The sequence below is a fragment of the Oxyura jamaicensis genome, chromosome 1 (assembly GCF_011077185.1).
Source record: "Oxyura jamaicensis isolate SHBP4307 breed ruddy duck chromosome 1, BPBGC_Ojam_1.0, whole genome shotgun sequence".
NCBI lineage: Eukaryota > Metazoa > Chordata > Aves > Anseriformes > Anatidae > Oxyura > Oxyura jamaicensis.
Window position 1 is genome coordinate 203,279,445 of NC_048893.1, and position 18,161 is coordinate 203,297,605.

An 18,161-nucleotide genomic window follows, 5' to 3' on the forward strand; every position below is an offset into this window, starting at 1 on the left:
TCCTTGGCCCTTGAGCCCCCTCCTTGGCCCTTGAGCCCCCTCCTTGGCCCTTGAAGCCTTAGCAGAAAGGAGAAGAAACCCCGGGAGAAAAGCTGCACAAGCTCCCTGGGTCACAGCACCAGGGGACGGCTCCCAGCCCAAGCTTCCTGCTCTCATTACCACGAACCTGTAATGTTCTGTAAAATCCTGATTTTACACCCTTCTTCGCTACATTTGGCCTTCTACTCGGAGCAAGCAACCTCCGCGTGTGCAGCCAGCGAGGCACATTCGTCCGCCACCACCAGGGGTGGACCCGCCTGGTACCTGCAAGCAGCAGCACGAAGCCGCCCTCGCCGATAGCCCGCCTGGTTTAAGTTTAAATCCAGCCAGGGTGGACAAATATTCTGATAATATTGAGTCTGATCACGGCGGCATCGGGAGAACGGGACGGGCAGAGCGGACCGTGCCTGTCCCAGGACCTGCTTTCCTCCCCACGAGCAGAGCTCCGGGTGCTCCTGGCACCCCAAGATGGCGAGGCAACGACTGGACGAGGTCCTTCGTGTGAGAAAAACCTCAATAATCTCAAAACATAAATAATAACCTGCAAAAATTCACCCAGAGGCTGAGGTTGGAGGCACCTCTGGGTCCGTCCGGTCCAACCCCTGCTCAAGCGGGGCCACCCAGAGCGGGGTGCTGAGGACCCAGGACCCCGGGGACTGCCCATAAAACCCTCCTAGCTAGGGGAACCCCACTGCCGCCCGCGTTGCAGTGTGTTCGGGGGGACGAGGGACCTCTTTCAGACCCATGGACCAGCCAGGCTGGAGAAGTTTTGTTTTTGTTTTTTTTTCCCCTTTTTCTTGAAATCTGTAAGGACTCTGGCTTCTCTCCGAACTGGACCTCCAAATGCCTTACCGCCAAAACGAAAAACAAACAAACAACCAACGGCGTGGGTGGAAGCATGACAAAAAAATAGCTTTCCTCTAAGACAATCCGATAAACCTCATCGTCCTCTAGAAAGGCAACGTCGCCCGGCGGCGCTACTTGGCGCCCAGCGTGCTCTTGGAGCGCAGCAGGTACCGGTCCACTCGGACTTTCCTCCTCTCCACCGTCCTGTTCTCGCTGTCAAAAATCCTCTGCAGGTGCAGGGCCAGCCTCCTGTCCTCCTCCTCCTGCTGGAGCTTCTGCTCCACCTCCCGCACCAGCCGCTCCTCTGGGGCCAAGCCGGCGTCCCCCGCCGCGTGCCTCAGTCTCTTGACGGTGCCGTTGTGCTCCAAGTGCTTCGTTTTGCAGCGCCTCTTCCTCCCCCGGCGCAGCGCCGGCGGCTGCTCGCCGATGATGCCCTCGAAGGAGTTGCAGGTGCTGTTCTGCACGTGGATCAGCTCGTTGCTGTTCAGGTATTTCAGCTGCTTCTTCCCCGACGCCTTGACGGGGACGCCCAGGGCGCTGCTGTCCGGCAGCGCCGCGCTCACCCCTATGATCCTCCTGCTCAGCACTTTGGGGCCGAGAGGCAGGCAGGATTTGTCCACCAACGCGTTCGTTTTGGGGTCCGGGGCTTCGGGCAGCCGCGGGTGTAAGGAGGTGACGGCGGATCGCTCGGCGGCGCTCTCGTCCGTCGGTAAGGCCTGGGAAGCTCTGGTTTTCTCGCTCCCTCTTCCCGGCGTTGTTTCACTGATAGAAGGGAAGAAATCCAGCTCGGGGCGAGGACCTGGCGCATCAGGGGGGAGCTGCTCATCCTGTGGCTGCTCTCGGTGGCCGGGGTTGGTGACGTCGGGACCCACGGCGTCCTCCCCGGGCTCCGAAGCCAAGGACGTAAGGGTCGCTTTATTGGAGAGAGTCTTTTTCACCTGGCGCTCCTGGAATATCTGCTCCCACTTTTTCAGTATCCTGGGACTGGCCTCGTAGGTGGTTGGCTTCTGCAGGCTCCGGCTGAGGTTCCTCGGGGTGGACTTGATAATGAGAGGGCTGAGGACCCGGCCGTCCGGAAGCCTTTTGGGAGGCGTGCAGGGGGAGCAGACGATGGGCTTGAAGTGGTTGAGCTCCTCCGAGATGCTGTCGTTGCTCTCGGGGCTGATGGAGCGCTCCGGCTTGTGCAGGGCCGGGAGGGAGGACGCGGCGTTGAGCACCGGGCGCTTCTCCGCCGTCAGGTCGGGGGCGGAGAGGCAGCGGTTGTTCTGGGTGGACGACAGAACGCCCAGCAGAGGCGTCGAGGCGCTGGTGACGGGGGGGACCTGCAAGGGAAGGCATCACCGCTCACAAAGCTGGTCGGGGAGGAGAGTTTGGGCAAGCGAGGGAGAGGAGCGGCCGCCTCCGCTGCTTACAGCATGTCAGGGATGACACAGGACCTAAGCAGGGGACACCAGACCCCGGGATGACCTGGGGCTCGAGTTTATTTTAGTGTAAGAGCTGTTCTTTGGGCTACTGGGCGCGCACAAATGGCAATCCCACCAAAAAAAACACATCTGAAACAACTCAAGAAGCTGAGAGGCAGCTGGAGGAAGCCCCGCTCCACGAGGGAAACGATCACCAAAGGGTTTTTTGCTCCCTGGGAACCCACAGGGGAGGAGGAATAAATACTCAGCCTGTGTATACTCAGCCTGTAATAAATACTCAGCCTGTAATACTCACTCCTCTGCAAACCACCAAGTCCGAAAGGGCTCTGGCAGACCTTACGAGGAGCATCTCCAGCACCAGCTCCTGCTGCTCCTACACCCGGAACACTGGGTGGTGTTTTGCAGAGCCCAGCCACAAATAAATTTACACACTAATGCAAATGGCGTTATTATTTTTCAAGGTGAAATTACGTTATCCAGCTGCTGACCTGGGACAACGGGAGCCTGGCCCTGCTTCACCCAAAACTGGAGCGGTTTCTAAGATTTTGGGGTCAAAGCAAATTTGTGGGACACCCTTGCAGTGCAACTCTTAGTTGGCCGGGCCCATGAACTATTTACTTGAAGAGAAAAAAAAAAGGCCTAGGAAGGCAGGGTAGTTACAGATCCCGTGCTTTGAGCTCAATTTATCTCCTATCAGCCTCGACCGGGACTGGACCAGGCTTTTAGCACGAGGCTGACCAAGGTCCATGCCCGAAACCTTGGGGACGCCAGCCAGGTGCTCACTGGGGTCAACTTCACGTGCCAACGGGGACGTCACCAGATCCCAAGTGTCACTCCCCAACCAAGCCAAACCTTCCAAAAGGCTGCAGAGGCTTTTGTCCTCTACCATTGGTGGCTGAAGGAGGAGAAAACCTCATGGGTGCGCAGGCGTCACGGCCTTGAAGCACGTTGTATCCCGTCTCCCACTTTTGGCGCGGTGACACCCGGCGCCGGTGTTCCCTTGCTAAGCTGCACTGCCCAAATCCGCCGGGACCCTTGAGAACGCTGCTGATGCAGCCACCGGGAAGGCAGCAGGAAATTCACTTGATCTGCAGGATCTGAGGGAAGCAGGAGCAGGCCAACTCTTCCCGTGGCAGAGAGCTCGGTGAAAAGTGCAAGACAAAGTACGCTCGCACCAGGCGAGCAGTGAGTTTTGCTCCCCTTAAACAGCTTAGGAAAGAATAGGGGAGGAAGAGGATTTTTAAAAAAAAAATTTTAAAAAAAACTCTTTCTTTGTCTAGAGATTCAGCCTTGGCAAGAAAATGAATTACCAAACAAAGGAGTGAAAAGAGTCCTTCCAAAAGAGCCCTTCCAATTACCCCACAAAGCCAACAAACAGCTCTACGAGCCATCCCCTCTCCTGCTCTGTAATTCCCAGCCTCACAGGTTTTTGTTGTGAGCTGTAAGGAGCCAACTGGCCCCAGGGCAGTAACACAGCACCAGCAACACCCCAAAGCACCAGTGCTTTGTATCCGCAGGCTGCTGGTGCTGGGTGACCTCAGGTTAGGATGGGCACACATCAAAGCCTTCCCCAGCCACGCGCTGTCGGAAGCGGCCGTACCTTTGTTTTGCTGGCTGGGGCTGATCTCTGCCTGCTCTTTGATCTCTCCTGGATGGTGTCAGTGCAGCTCCGACTCCTCTCCACCTTGGAGGTGAGGTTCCTGGAAAGCAGTTGAGATAATAGTTGATATGAGTTGACGTGAGATAGCTCCTCGTCTCGGGACCAGCACGACAAACAGTCCCGGGAGAGGCTGAGGCTGAGCGCAGGGCACCCAAAAGCCTGCAGTTGACCATGTCCCTGTGGGCAGAGCCCCAAATCCAGCTTGATGGGATGGCTGGATGCTGCCCACCCCCGAGCCAGGACCTCACCCCTGTCCCTCACCCTCTTCATCTTCATCCCCACTGCCTCGTGGCCATGGTTTCACTCGTGCGGCTACGCTATGAGCCAGGCCAGACTAAAAATGAAGCCATGGACAAAAAGCACTCGGACTAGATGATCTCTGTAGGTCCCTTCCAGCCAAACCCTTCTCTATTAGGCAGAAATTGTCTCACTGGGAGGTGGAATCGAGCCGTGAGCACCGCAGGGACCTGCCCGCATTATTCCCAGGGGATGCCGCAGCGCTGAGCTGCCAAGCCCAGGGTTTTGGGCAGGGAAACCTTCGGGTTGAGGGAGCTGAAGCAGCAGCCGGGTTGGATACTCCTGACCAAAGCACCCCAGAGCCCTGGCGTGTGTTCGGGGTCTCCCCACTGAACACCCTGATGACTCTCCTAATTGTAGCTAATTGAGGTCAGAGCTAATGAGAGCAGTACGAAAGCCCCTGGGCTGCTCATGTGAGGTCTCGCTGAGAAGCTGTTTGAAACAAAGCTTGAGTTCAACGTAAAGAATTCTGTTCTTTCACGATTTTTGTAATTTACACCTAGTCAATGATTTTTCTTTATCATGGGATGAACACTGAACGCGTTAACCGCCAGGATTTTATAACACGAAGGAGGTGATCAGACAGATGCTTTCCTCTACCAACGCTAAAATTCCAGAAAAGTTATTGCTTATTTTGGATTTGGATTGGATTTTAATAAATTCAAAGCATCTCAGGTACGTTTAGAAGAACAGCAAGAAGAACAAGATATTTACGTCTGTAATGGACATTAAGAAACTTGAATCAGGTCCCAGCATCTTACCCTGAAAGGAAGGCAAAGGAGTAGGCACTGGTCTTGGAAACGAAAGCTGACCGATGCGTTTGCTTGCCCTGGAATGGTTCTTCGTTCTCCGAATCCGAGAGGCGTTCGGGAAACTGAAGTCAATCAAGGAAGAGTTAGCTGACACGTACGACAAAAAGACTCACTTGGAAAACAGAGGGCTTTCCTGCAAGGGTATTAAAAGATTCCAAAAGCCTCTGCTGTGATTACACCTAGAGGAAATAAACCAAGAATGCAACCTCCCAGCAAGGTAAACGCCCGTGGATTCTCTTCACTGGAACTGTAACAGCTCAGAGGCTGGTTCCAGAAACATAAATAATGCAAAAAAATAAGCACACAGCTCCTAGGTAGAGCTGTGACTCACTGAACAAAGACAGTTTAACGATCCGACACTGGATGGACAGGAAGCTTGAGAAAATCCTTCAACAAAAACATTGCAGGACATGATTCAGTGCCCACATAATCCTCTACCAATCCCTAATTCTTTAGAGCGTTTCCTGTGGAGTCTCACAGCTGAAACGAGACATGGGCAACGCTCAGCAGGAGATATGCCCACAGGAACACCCACGGGCCTGAAGACCGAGGACACCCAAAACAGAGTGGGCACCTCTGCAGGTTTGACCCATGTGGTTGGGAGAGCTGCACCTCCAGTCCTGAGTGAGGTGGGCAGAAGGGGAGAAAAACCTCCGGAAGAACATCCGTAGTCGTAAAAAACCTTCTTAGAGGAAAGCTCTCACTAGCATGGGTCTTTATAAACCGTTAGCTCATCTCTTTCAAGGCTATAGAGAAGTTCAAGGCTATAGGGAAGTCAATCCCGGAAAGCACCCCAGTGTCAAAGGAAGAAATGTTTTAAAAAGAGCAACTCTTGCTCCACGACTGAATCTTAGCAGTAATTTCACCCCCCAGACAACGTCTCTGATGTGGATCGTGCAGTATGAGCTTACTTACACACTCCTGGTTCGCTTTGAGCACTACAGATTCGTCTTTTTTCTGCGGCTCTTCCATTTTTCGTTTTCCTACTTCCATGTCATCCAGAATGAGCCTGGGAATCGGGTCCTCGGAAGCTTTTTCTTCTTGTAGTTTTTCTTCTCTCATCTGGAAAACAACGACAAAGGAGACAGAATAATCCAAGTGTCTCAGGTGCCACACCTGGCTGTCAACAAGGGATTTTCCAACAGAGCCTGGCCACACCATTTAATTTTGTGTCTTCAGTTCTCTGCTCTAGAGTTGTTGCCTACTCAGCAGCAATCACGGGAAGATTGGGTCGTTCCTGCTGATACATGAACAGCACGGACATGGTCTTCGCAAAACAGCAAAGGCAACAAAAACAGCTAGGTGCAACAGCTAGGTTGACAAAGGCTTCTCTTCCACGTTGTTTTCTAAAACAGAGAGACAACAGCTTCTGTCTCCTCTTAGATAATCACACGACAAATAGGAATGTGCAAGACAAAGCACACATACAATAGCTTCATGCAAGCTACGCCTCCATTTTAGTCTTCAAATGCACCACAACACGATACACACAACTCGGCGGGTACACAGACAGCATCGCCTACGTGCAAGTGGGTTAGTTACAGCAATTCTCCAATAAATTCCATGGAAGTGTTGGGATAGAGAAGATCCAGACATCGTCCAACCCTCTGATGGCCAACTGGAGGCCCAAAGTCTTCCAACTGGAGGCCCAAAGTTTTAATTCTTTCTAATCCTCATGTCTTTTTAGACATTTTCAGGTTGCTTTCACCACCGGCAGCAATTCCAAAAGGCTATGAGTCAATGTTATTTCATCCACATGTGCTGCACCGCCACATTTTCCAAGCCCAAAGGCTGAACAAGGCATCCCACAGAACATCAGGGCAGCCCCAGGAGCATCTCCCATCCACGCCCTGCACCGATGCTGCTTTTGCTGTGCCTTGTAGACTGTGCCCCTTCCAGTCCCAGACACTCCTTTGCCTTCCCCAACGGTCCCCTCCCCATTCCTGAGCTTGTGAAGCCCAGTAAGAAGAGAGAAGTGGGTTTCAGAGGAGTGCCAGCACTTCCCCTGCCCTCCTGGGAAAAGCCCTCACAGTGATCACCTCCAACTGCCCAAGGCCAACCTTCGGTTTCCAGCAGCTCCTCCTGGAGCAGAGGTTTCAGCTTTCCCGAGCCCAGGGGTTATCCCAGCACGGTTGCAGGCTCTGCTGAGAGCCAACAAAGCTCCTCTTCTCCTCCTTTCTGTCGCCTTTTCCCGATGAAGGAGATCTGCAGATGCCTTTGGTACCACCGCCCGGCCGAGCCCGCCCAGGCAGCATCGCCCTCATCTCTCCTCCCTCGTCGCCCAGCCTCTCACCTCTCCCTGAGCTTCAGCTTGCATGTAACGCCGTGAATAACCCCCGTAGGTACGTGCATGGACCTGCTCCTCCTTCCTCCACCCACCTCCGTGGCTGAGCGATCTTCCTCTACAAGCCCGACCTCGGAGAGCTGCAGCTCCGCCGCGCCGATCAACCACGGCCGTGCTGAGCGTCAACACTTCCAGCTCCGTTCAGGCCGAGCACGGTGGCTCAGGTGGCAAGGAGCTGCCCTGAATTTCCCCCATTTTCTTCTGGTGGCTTCCCCCTTTTCTCCTGGGGCAGCAGTGTCCCACTGCCTTCAGGCACAGATGGCTGTCGCGGGGAGCTCGGGTGCTCGTCCTACGGCGCCGCGCATGAAGAACGTGGGTGACACTGCGACAGCTCCTCGCTTCTCCAAAAATACTCAGTATTTTCGTTCCCTGCTGCAGGGAAAAGAAAAAAAAAAGAGCGTAGACATGCGAGGGAAGCTACCCTAAAATGTGAAAAGAAAGGAAACAGTTCACAGTGCGTTACACGAACAGCACAGCAGGGTTTGCAAACTAGGAAGGACCCTACCCTACAAAATCCAAACCCATACGGATGAGGGAGGGCAAAGGAGGACAACAGAAGGTAAGCAGATGAGGAAAAAAAAACATCATTTGGCTGATTGTGGGTGTTCAGCAGTGGTTTCAGAGTCAGATTTTACTTCTTGTTAAGCAATGCCTTAAGATGCGTCTTGAAATTCCCGATCTATTTGTAAGCTGAAGCAGGAACTACAACACATCATCGCCACGTGATTCAGACACGGGGAGTGCTCTGCTGCACATCTCGTGAGCTTTCAGCAACCTTTCTGTGCTCCCTGAGGCCTTCAGGAAGGATCCAAAGAAAAAGGTCGCATTGAGGCTCGTCGTGAGGATGACTTCTTGGGCTGGCTGAGGATGACTTCTTGGGCTGGCCCAACGCTGCTGGGCCTTTCAGCTTTATGGAAGGAAGCTGGGTGGAAGTCTTTTTTTTTTCCCTGACGTCCAAAATTATACTCAGCTCCCAAATGGGAAGCCACGAGAATACAGAACAATGCACAGGAATATTTAATTTTAGGCAGACCCGTGGACAGCCAGCTGGAGGTGCCAGCATGCGCTCTGCCGACAGCCAACGCGCAAAACCAAGAGGCTCTCTCTTTACAGAGGAGAAAAAACACATTTTAGGGAAAAAAAAAACCCTTTGATTGTAAATGAACCTAAGTAGTCTGCTTTGGAGACAAAAGCGAGTGGGTCCCTAAGCAAGCGGGTCCATGTCAGCATCTGTGGACATCTTGCGTGTGAGACTCATGGCCAAGTTTCTGGCCCTGCTGGTTGCAAACGAAGCCAGACAGTAATGATGAGAAGCACACTAATCCTAAACCATCACTTTAAGCAGCCTCATGTAGATTATCTCCCAGAGAAAGTGATTACATTACAGTACCGTGCTAGGACACGAGGAGTGGAAACTGAAGCAAGCCAGGGTGAAACTTCTCCCAGGCACCAAGTGATGAGACCAGAGGAAACGGCTTTCAGTTGCACCAGGGGAGGTTTAGGTTGGATATCAGGAGGAATTTATACACTGAAAGGGTTGTGAAGCACTGGAACGGGCTGCCCAGGGATGTGGGTGAGCCACCATCCCTGGAGGTCTTCAAAAATCGTGGAGATGTAGAGCTTGGAGAGTGGCTTAGTAGTGGAGGGTTCGAGGTTGGACCGGATGATCGTAGAGGTCTTCTCCAACCTGACGTTACCTCTTCAGCACCTCTGAACTCCTGGATGCTGCCCCATCAGCTGTGACCAGCAGCAGGGTTATCGCACCAGCTTTTAACCTCCCGTCGCCGTTTCAAGTATCACATTTGGAACTTAAAAAATGCCGTACAAGCCACCGATTGATTTTGAAATGGCAATTTTTGCTCAAGAAGTGGCGATTTCAGCATTGCTGTTTGAAAAGTATGACACACTCACGCCTGAGCTCTCGTCCTCACCACGCGAAGCTGAACATCAGCGCACGCCTCGGCAGCAGCTTCCCTACCGCAAGCAATTGGCCGCCCGCAACAGGACAGCGTAGCAGGACGGGCTCTGCTTCTAGCACACAACAACGAGACCTTCCTTGGGAAGCACGTAAAATATGAGAGCACCAAGTGAGCTGTGTAAAAGGAAAATTATTCCCGCCATCCCGTGTTTAGGCAGCAAACCCTTCACCTTCCTCTGACAGCCAGGTCACCCCTGGTGCCGAGAAAATCCCACCATGAGGTTATCCACTTCGATAAATATCCTTCGGTGTGCTGTTCCGGTGACTGCCTTGGTTTCGAGTGCAAAAGGCTGGGCAGCAGGGCCAGGAAAATGATTCATATTTGGGAGATGCAACAGCTCCTTGAAGGCTTGGGGGACAAGTCCCCAAGGCACCGTTGGGTGACACCGAGGGAAGCCCAGTTATCAGCAAGCTTCAGTTCCCAAATCCGAGTCCTCTGCCTCCTTCAGTTTCCACAAAGCACCGGCACCAGCAGCCTCCTCCTTCTGTGAAGCAGCAGTCAAAACTCCCCCTTGAACAAGGGAGAAGCTGGAGCACATCGTCACCGCCACGCTGCCGGCACGGCCACGCTGCCCTTTTCCCTGGGGTGAGCAAAAAAGGGAACAGGAACAAGACAAAACCATCCCCCAAATGCCAGAAACGCGTTCAAGTATTTCCTCCTGACAGGCGGGGAAGGGAGAAGTGCTGGCGCTTGCTTGCGGGGCATCTTCTTTCTGAGGTCAAGCAGCAGATGCAAGAACTGTTATGGGTTGCTGCAGCCCGACCGTGGCTCAGATTCCTCTTCTGAGCCTCACAGCACCAGGGGTTGGCTCCCAAACCATCGTGGGAAGTCTCCCACTCGCTGTCGCTGGGAGATTTATAACTGCAGACCTTGCCAGGTTATAGTACCTTCAGGAGCAGCTTTATTTCTTCGCTAAGCCAAAAACACCCCGAGTACACTCATCCTCCAGGTCCCAGTGAAAATAAGTTGCCCAGTACAGCGATCCATGTCCAAGTTAATTAATAAACCAGACTTTTGTCTCTCTGTGCCCAGTCTTGCACCTGCCTAACCCACCTCTGCTTCAACAGAGAGCCTTGCCGCTGCCAGAAGTGCCACAAGCCATGGCACTCGACACGCAGCACAAGGCAGCCAGACCAGAGAAGTTTCTGTTTCTTAAAAATCAGCTAATGAAAGGTCGCAATCAGGCAAAGTAACCCTAGTGACCTGGCACTGCGAGCTCCACATATGGGGAAGCAGGAGAGAGAACCCTTCCCCATTTAATCTGCCTAATTCAGGTGCAATTTTAACACAAGTGTTTCTCAGGTTAATTATTTACCTTAAACACCACCTAAACAGCATTTTCCTGCTCAGCATCATTCAGTGGGCAAAGCTGTTTTTCCATCTAAATATCAGCCTTTTCCACTGTTGTTGAGACCTTCAATCAAAAACCCCCAAAATACTCATCAGGGATGGAATCTGCTCCTTCTCCTCTGCAGGGGAGGCTGGACCCAGCCCCAAGGAAAACGCCACCACGGGGACCAAGGTGCTGCTCTGGCAGGGCCACACACGGGTCCGGGTGCAGGATGGGATTAAGGATGTGGGATTTGGGATTTAAGAAAGTTGTATTTAATTTAACCATTATCCACTTTGTTACAGCAGCCATTGCTTTCCCTGCAACACTTCTCACTTACAAAGCAGCCTGCTTCCATAAAGGACTAGCCACTGGATGATTTAGATTCAAGCAATCCCTAGTTTAAATGTTGGAAATATTTCCCCAGACTCTAATCCCAAAACAGCTGGAAAGCTGTTTTCCCCCTCTTAATTTTTGCCTTCAAATAACATCTTTTCCTGCCCAAGAACAGGCAGGAAGTCCAAGTTTGGGATAGACAGTTAAGGAGGATGTTACTCCAGGAGCAAGGAGAAGCCTTATGCTGCAGAACTTTATATGGGATTGACCTTTTATGGGATTTTATCCACAAATACGGATGCTCCGATAAACCCCACACAATTGAGGGCTGTGGGAGGTCCACCACGGACAGTCCGTGCCCATCTCCTGGCTCTGGAAGGCAGCCCACGGCACCAAAAACTGCCTTCTGTGCACTCGATTGTTGCCAGCATCTCCCTGAACTGTTTGAGCTGCAAAAGTGGCCTTTGTTATAGGGCAGGAACTGAAATCCCTCCATCATCCGTGCGGGTGGGATGGCATTCCTGCTGGGAATCCTGGAAGAGAAGCTGCAGTGAGAGTACCGTACCTTCCTCAGCTGGCTTTCATATTCTTCCCGAAGTTCCCCTGGTTTGCTCAGCTTAATGGGCGCTCGGAATACGAAGTCTGCAAAGAGAAAAAGAAGGAAGGACATTTTAGTGGAGGTGGCTGGGGATGCCCAGCAGCTCCCGCACTGGTTTCACCTTGGCACACCTCTGCCTGCCAATCTCACACCCACGGGCACGGGCTAAAAGCTGGTAAAATCCTCTCTGCACCCATTTTGCTTCTAAATTCACCAACGGGAGACCCGTAGGAGAGGGAGCAGGAGCGCCGCCAGCTCCCGAATTTAACAAATCACGCGGTATTTCTGCAAGGCTCGCTTGCTCCAAAGGTGAACAAACCTCCTGCGGTGGAATATGGACTAACAGGCTGTTTCGTTTCCAAAAAAGCTGCTGCTCCATCTTGCAAGAGCTGGTGCTAGAACAGAAATGCCCTCCCCGTGCTGTAAACAGCCACAAGCATCATCAGTCATAGCCTTGAGCTCCCTGTGTGCGTTATCGGGTTGAATTTCCATCTGCGATGCTCCTACAGCAACCTCTGAGCGCTTGGGGCTCAGCTCAGACCTTATTTTCACTGCTAAAAGGCGTGTTTTTGTCCTCCGGGGTAATACGAGGTCCAAGCCGAGCAGCAACGAAGGCGAGCCGTGCCACCTGCTTCATCGCCCACACGGGTTCACCACGCCCAAAGAGCCCTTAAATAACAAAACGTTTATAAAGTCGTGCTGGTTTAGCTGAAATGGTCAGTTTTACACACAGCACCTGTAATGCAACGAGTGGTACGTCCTACAGACACGCCAAAAAGCCTGGGCACCCACATTTCCAGCTCCGCGTGGAATAAAGGCACCGAGCGCACGTGGCACCGCGGTGCCGCATCCTCCCCGCCGTCCCCACTCCCACCGGGCTGCTCGGCAAAGTTTCCTCTTTCTTCCAAGACTATCAGCTTTTTTACCCCAAGGTTTAATGCTGGGACGCCCCCAGATGCGCAGGGTTTAGGGACAGCGGGACTCTCCCAGCCCTCTCCTTTCCAAAAGCTCTTCTTCGCTTTGGGGCCGGTGCCCGTGCCAGGACAACCTCAGCTCCCAGCTCCTGAGGGTAGAAGACAGGGGCCTCATCCTGCGGTGCTCAGCCTTGAAAAGCCGACGATCAATTCCTGCACCACGTCCTAAATATTTAACATCACTTCTTGTTATAAGCAGCATTTGATGTGCTGCCCCAACACCCCTCGATGCCTCGAATCCCCTCAATTTCATCCCACGGAAGGGGGCATCGTGCCCGGGCACCGTTCACCTGCACTCCTGAGCGGTGTGGGTGGAACAACAGACCCCAAACGGGTCACCTCGGGGCACAAATCCTTCAATTCCCCACCTGTCATCCTGCAAGCCAAAGCCCGGCCGCTCTCGGCAAGCTCTGCTGCTTCCTTCTCCCCTTTGCTCCCGGGGGATAACCAAACCTCAAGGCTTTGCTTTTTTTTTTCCCCTCCTCTTCCAGCAGCTGGGGTTTCTGTTCGGAGACCTGCACGCCTCCAAAACACAACGCGATTTTCTGGCTGTGAACGCAGAGGGGGTTGGAAGCAGGTTTCCGATGGGAGCACTTCCTCCAGCTCTTTTACAAGCATTTTATTAAGGAGTTATATGAAGATATGCCAGTGGAGTGCCGCATGCATACGTAACAGCCTGGTAAGGGCACCAGGGGAACATCTGGGGAGTTTCTCCCTTTTTCCTGCCCCAACCTGGGATGCCAGAAAAGGAGATTCTTCACAACCCGCTCGCCAGCCTGGGTCCTTGGGTGCCAAATTCTTTGCTTCCCCCCATGCCTCCTGCTCAGCCGCCTCCTCTCCAAGAGTTTGGGCTCAAGGAGCTGGTAAGGACACACGAAGCCACAGAATGGATCCATGCACTCAATAAAAGAAGGATGGAAAACAGGAGAAATCCACCAGTGAAGGGGAACAGTGGGCAGAGAAAGAACGAGATGGTGAAATAATATGAAAATACGAATGTTTGGCCATTTGTGATCATAGTTTTTTTTTTTTCCCAAAATAAACAGGGGTGCAGACACAATTTATAAATAACAAAGATGGGAGAAGGGAAGGTGCTTTGGAAGAGCTTTACTGCTTGCTGCTTCTCATCTGTGGCACCGGTGTGGTTGGCCTGGCTCCCAGTGGCTGTGGCTTTCACACCAGGCACGTGAACAGGTCTTCTGCGAGGACTTCCAACATTTGGGGGTCTTGAAGAGCAAGAAGTAGATGAAAGGCCATTTGCACTAAAGGGAAGAATACAACAGACTCTAAGTGGGGGCAAAAATGCAGCGACGACGGCACCAGCGTGGGCTCAGCAGGCACAGATCCGTTACACGAGGTTTCCAGGCATGATGCTTCCCTGCTCATCCTCTGGTTCCCACAATTTCTGAGTCGTTCCCTGTCCCAGCACCTGAGGAACAGCAGGGTTTCTAACAGCAGGGTTTCTTCTTTTTATTCAGAAGCACATAAAAGCCCATCCATACAACTAGCTCTAACCATTTCTCCGCGGGATGCCCAATTTGCCGAAGAATTATTTTCCAAGAGCCAACAATCAATCCCATGTCGTCACCAGGACTAGCTCAGGTCAGGTCCTAACCAGTCCCTTCATTACCGGCTCCGATGGTAGGTTAAAGACAACGAAGAGGAAGAGGAAGGTGGTGCTCCTTGGGTTTCTTAATTAAATCACTTGAAACCTCCGATGCTGCAGCTCTCAGTTGGGTTTTTGGAGTCAGTCCCTGCCTTTCATGCAGCGTGGAAGTGCTTCGCCAGGATTGTTGTCTGTAAGCTTGTAGTGCCGTGCTCTGGAGGAAAAAATAATCTGGAGACAGGCTACGGGAAGCAGATGTGGAAGGAAATTAATGCATCACCAGGAAATGCTCAAGAACTTGACTGGTCTAGGTCAGTGGGACAAGAGGGAAACCAAAGCCAGCAAAACAAAAACAAACAGGGAGGAAGGAGAGGAAGGACAAGGAAGTCACACCAGAAGGCTGGCCACTAAAATGCCCTCTTGTTAAGGGATCGGTTATTAATTGCATGAATATCTACAGGGCAGGGGAGAAAGGAAATCATCTGCATTTATAACAAAGGAGATTTTGGTTGGATATTCGGCGAAATTTCTGTGTGTTTTGGTTGTTACACAAAGGTGGCCGTGGAATTCCTTTTTTTGGGGGATGTTTTCACAAATGGGTGGTCCAAATGTTGACCTTGGTGCGGCATTACAACCTCTCTGTGGCTTTCCAAGACCACCTGCAGGTCTCTTGCTGAAGTTAGCCGTGTATTATCCATGCCCCCAGTGAGCAGCTGCCAGCTCCTACCCAGCGTAACAAGCCTCTTCCCTGGAAAACTGAATTCCTCCTTCGCTGTTCACTTCTCCTTCGGGGATTTTCCAAGCTCCCCAAAGACACCCATACCCTCTGATGGCGACACCAGGAGCGACAGGCAAAAACCTATCAGTTTAGTTGAAGCCGGGCCTCGTGCCCGCTGTCAGAGAACATCAAGCCATGTCCTCATCCACCTCTCCTTCCACGAGCTCCTTTCCACTTGTCTCAGAGCTGGGCACTCCATCATCCTTGGAGAAATGTGAGCATCCTTATTTTCTTATTTCTCGGCCTGAGCAGCTCACCAGGAGCGTGGCAGGTGCATCCTTGCTCCTCTCGTCTGCTTCGGCCCCAAATCCAGCCCCATACCATCACCCAGGGGCACGTTTCCAGCTTTCCCCGCTGCCATGTGAGGCCCACGGGTGCCTGGGTTATGCTGGGGGGGGTTGGAACAGGAGCTCAAAGGGCATCGGGTGCCTCCTCTCCGCTTACCTCCATCGGCTTTTGTTTGGCGAGCACCACAACGAGGACTTTGTCTCCCTATGTGTTTGTACACCAGTTAATCCCTGATTTCCACCAGGTTCTCCACAAATCCACCGCTGTGTTCAAATCCCAGTGAAGGACGGGAACTGAGACTCAAAACCAGTGCTGGTTGCCCAGTTTCAGCTGGGATTCAACTACGTCAAGATGCAGCATCTCTCATGTTTTTTTTAAAAAACAAAAACATTAAAAGTATTTTTTCCTAAATCAGTTCTGCAGGTTTCAAGTGATTTAATTAAGCATGTCAGCTTATTCAGTGCTTGCTGAGAGCCTGGCTGTGGCTGGGGGCACCCCTGGGTGCCGCTGTTCGCCCCCTGCTCCAGCAGGGCCCCACGGAGATGCTCGCCCACGTCCTGGTGGCTGCTGGAGACCCCACAGAGGAGCCCTCAGCCCCTCTCTGGGCAGCCTGTGCCAGGGCTCCGGCACAGAAATGAAGTGAACCCGGTGTTAAGTGAACTTCTCATGGGTTAGCTCATGCTGGTCACGAGGCCCCATTGAGAAAAACCCGGCCCCGTTGACTTTATGACCTCCTCTCGGGTGCTTACACATGCTGGTGAGTCCTGGGAACATCTGGGGAAGGCAGGCAGACCCTCACTAGAGGGAGGATCAGGTTAAGGAACATTTAAACAGAGGTACGTGGGTCCAGGTGACCTTACGGCTCATTCTCACATGTGGAGAGTTGGCCAACATCATGGGGAGGCCGCTCTTGAAAGGCCCCAGCAATCAGGAGAGGTTCTTGGTGCTCTGAAGAAAGCCAGCGCCGCCCCTCTCCAAAAAGGAAGGCCTCACCTCAATCCCTGGCAAGGCGATGGAGCCGCTCATCCTGGAAACCACCTCCAGGCACACGATGAAGGAGATCGGGAGCAGCCACCGTGGATTTATGGAGGGCAAAGCAGGATGGGGCTTGCCTCAACCAGCAGAGGGCCATAAAGATTTTACCTGCCAGGTTCTTCTCAGCGGTGCCCAGCGACAGGACAAGAGGCAACGGGCACAAACTGAAACGTGGCAAGTTCTGTCGGACACTGAGAACGCTTTTTGGTATTCCTGTCAGGGTGGTTCAGGTGCTAAGGAGTCTCCATCCATCCATCCTTGGAGAGGGGCAAACCCTGCAGTGCTGGGCAGCCCAATTTCCACGCTGTTGACCCAACTCACCACCTAAGTAGTCACACCTGCAGCGTGGACGTTCCAGGCGAGGGCAGGCCAAGCAGGGCCAACAACCAGCGAGGAGCAAGGACCAACTCAGTGGGAGGTTTTGAGGTGAAGCAGCGGGCTGGTGGCTGTCCCTCCTGTCCCAGCGCGGTGCATCTCCCCTCTGGGCAGCCCATCAAAAAGTCATCAAATCCAACAAACCCTTCCGAATTCCTTCCCAAAAGAGGTTGGTCTGAACCACCAATTTAAGCCGTTTACGCTCACGCTGCCAGTTTTCCCTGCTGACAGGAGCAAGACCCGGTACAGCAGCATAACCCCGAGGATATGGGGCCATGGCTGAAGCGGTGCGTGGACATTCATCTGGCGCTCAGCACCTCATCAGGGCTTCCAGCAGCATGGAGAAAGGCTCCTACGGCGTAGAAATGCTTGCGGTGATGGTGGAAGATCCACATCAGTGTTGCCTGCTCCGAGCACCACGCAGGGAAGCAGCCACACCAGGGCTGAGCAGCATGCTGGTGGTGCTGAGCTCACAAAGTGGGGAGGAAAAACCTTACAAAAAGCTCAGCGATGATGGACTCACTGCCAGCGAGGACCAGGACTTCCCCTGATTCCTCTCCCAAGGCATAAACATGACTGATGTTCATTGATCCCTCCGGCCTACACCTCCATAACCATTAACTTTTTGGCCAGCATTACGACAAAATAACCACCTGCTGCCCATCAGATGGTCCCAGCTGGTGCCACCTCATGGGGATGCAAGGTGACCCAGTGCTGCCCCATCCCTCCTGTTACCAGTGCCACCAGCAAGGGACTTCCCAGGAAAGGGACAGGAGCTTGATGCCCTTCACCCCTGGCTGGTGCTCTCATGCTGGAGGGATGGGGAGCCCTGTGCCCCATGTCCCCTGGTGGTGGTGGGGCAGCTGTAGCCCCTTCATAGGATGGTTTGGGTCGGAAGGGACCTCAAAGGTCACCCAGCTCCAACACCCTGCCATAGGCAGGGACACTACCCGCTAGATCAGGATGCTCAGGACCTCGTCCAACCCAGCCTTGAGCACCTCCAGGGATGGGGCATCCACAGCTCCTCTGGGCAGCCTGTGCCAGCGCCTCACCGCCCTCTGAGTGAAGAATTTCAGAGAACCCCAGCCACGGTTGGAGGAATTTCAGAGAACCCCAGAACCATTAGGGTTGGAAAGCCCCCCAGGGCCATTTAGCCTCCATGCCACCACCCCCCACCCCTAAGCACCACCTTCCTAAACCCCCCAGAATCCCCCTCCCCTCACCAAACCCCCCCCCCCTTCTTAAAATTTAAACCCCCCATCATCAACAAAGACCCCCCATCCCCTGCCCCTCCACCCCCCAACTGCTGCTCCGAGCCCCGCGCACCCTCAGCACACCCACAAGCCCCGCCCACCACCCTCAAACCACGCCCCATTTCCACTAGACCACGCCCTATTTCCACTAGACCCCGCCCACCACCCACATAAAACCACGCCCCCC

The 18,161-nt window shown here is 53.2% G+C and overlaps 1 protein-coding gene across 2 annotated transcripts in view; it reads right to left on the reverse strand.

Annotated features, from left to right (window-relative positions):
* Positions 1-805: 805 nt before the first annotated feature.
* RNF169 (ring finger protein 169) overlaps positions 806-18,161 on the reverse strand; it is a 22,564-nt gene continuing 5,208 nt past the window's right edge. Inside the window, exons 2-8 of one of the 2 annotated variants that reach the window (XM_035343887.1) lie at positions 15,807-15,829; positions 12,540-12,543; positions 11,633-11,709; positions 5,994-6,140; positions 5,028-5,140; positions 3,910-4,009; positions 806-2,207 (exon numbers count right to left, since the gene is read on the reverse strand). In XM_035343887.1, the coding sequence (XP_035199778.1) occupies positions 1,017-2,207; positions 3,910-4,009; positions 5,028-5,140; positions 5,994-6,140; positions 11,633-11,709; positions 12,540-12,543; positions 15,807-15,829 (1,655 nt within the window). In that variant the 3' untranslated portion in view covers positions 806-1,016. Of the gene's footprint in view, positions 2,208-3,909; positions 4,010-5,027; positions 5,141-5,993; positions 6,141-11,632; positions 11,769-12,539; positions 12,544-15,806; positions 15,830-18,161 lie in introns of both variants that reach the window. The other variant, XM_035343878.1, reaches the window with a different exon arrangement.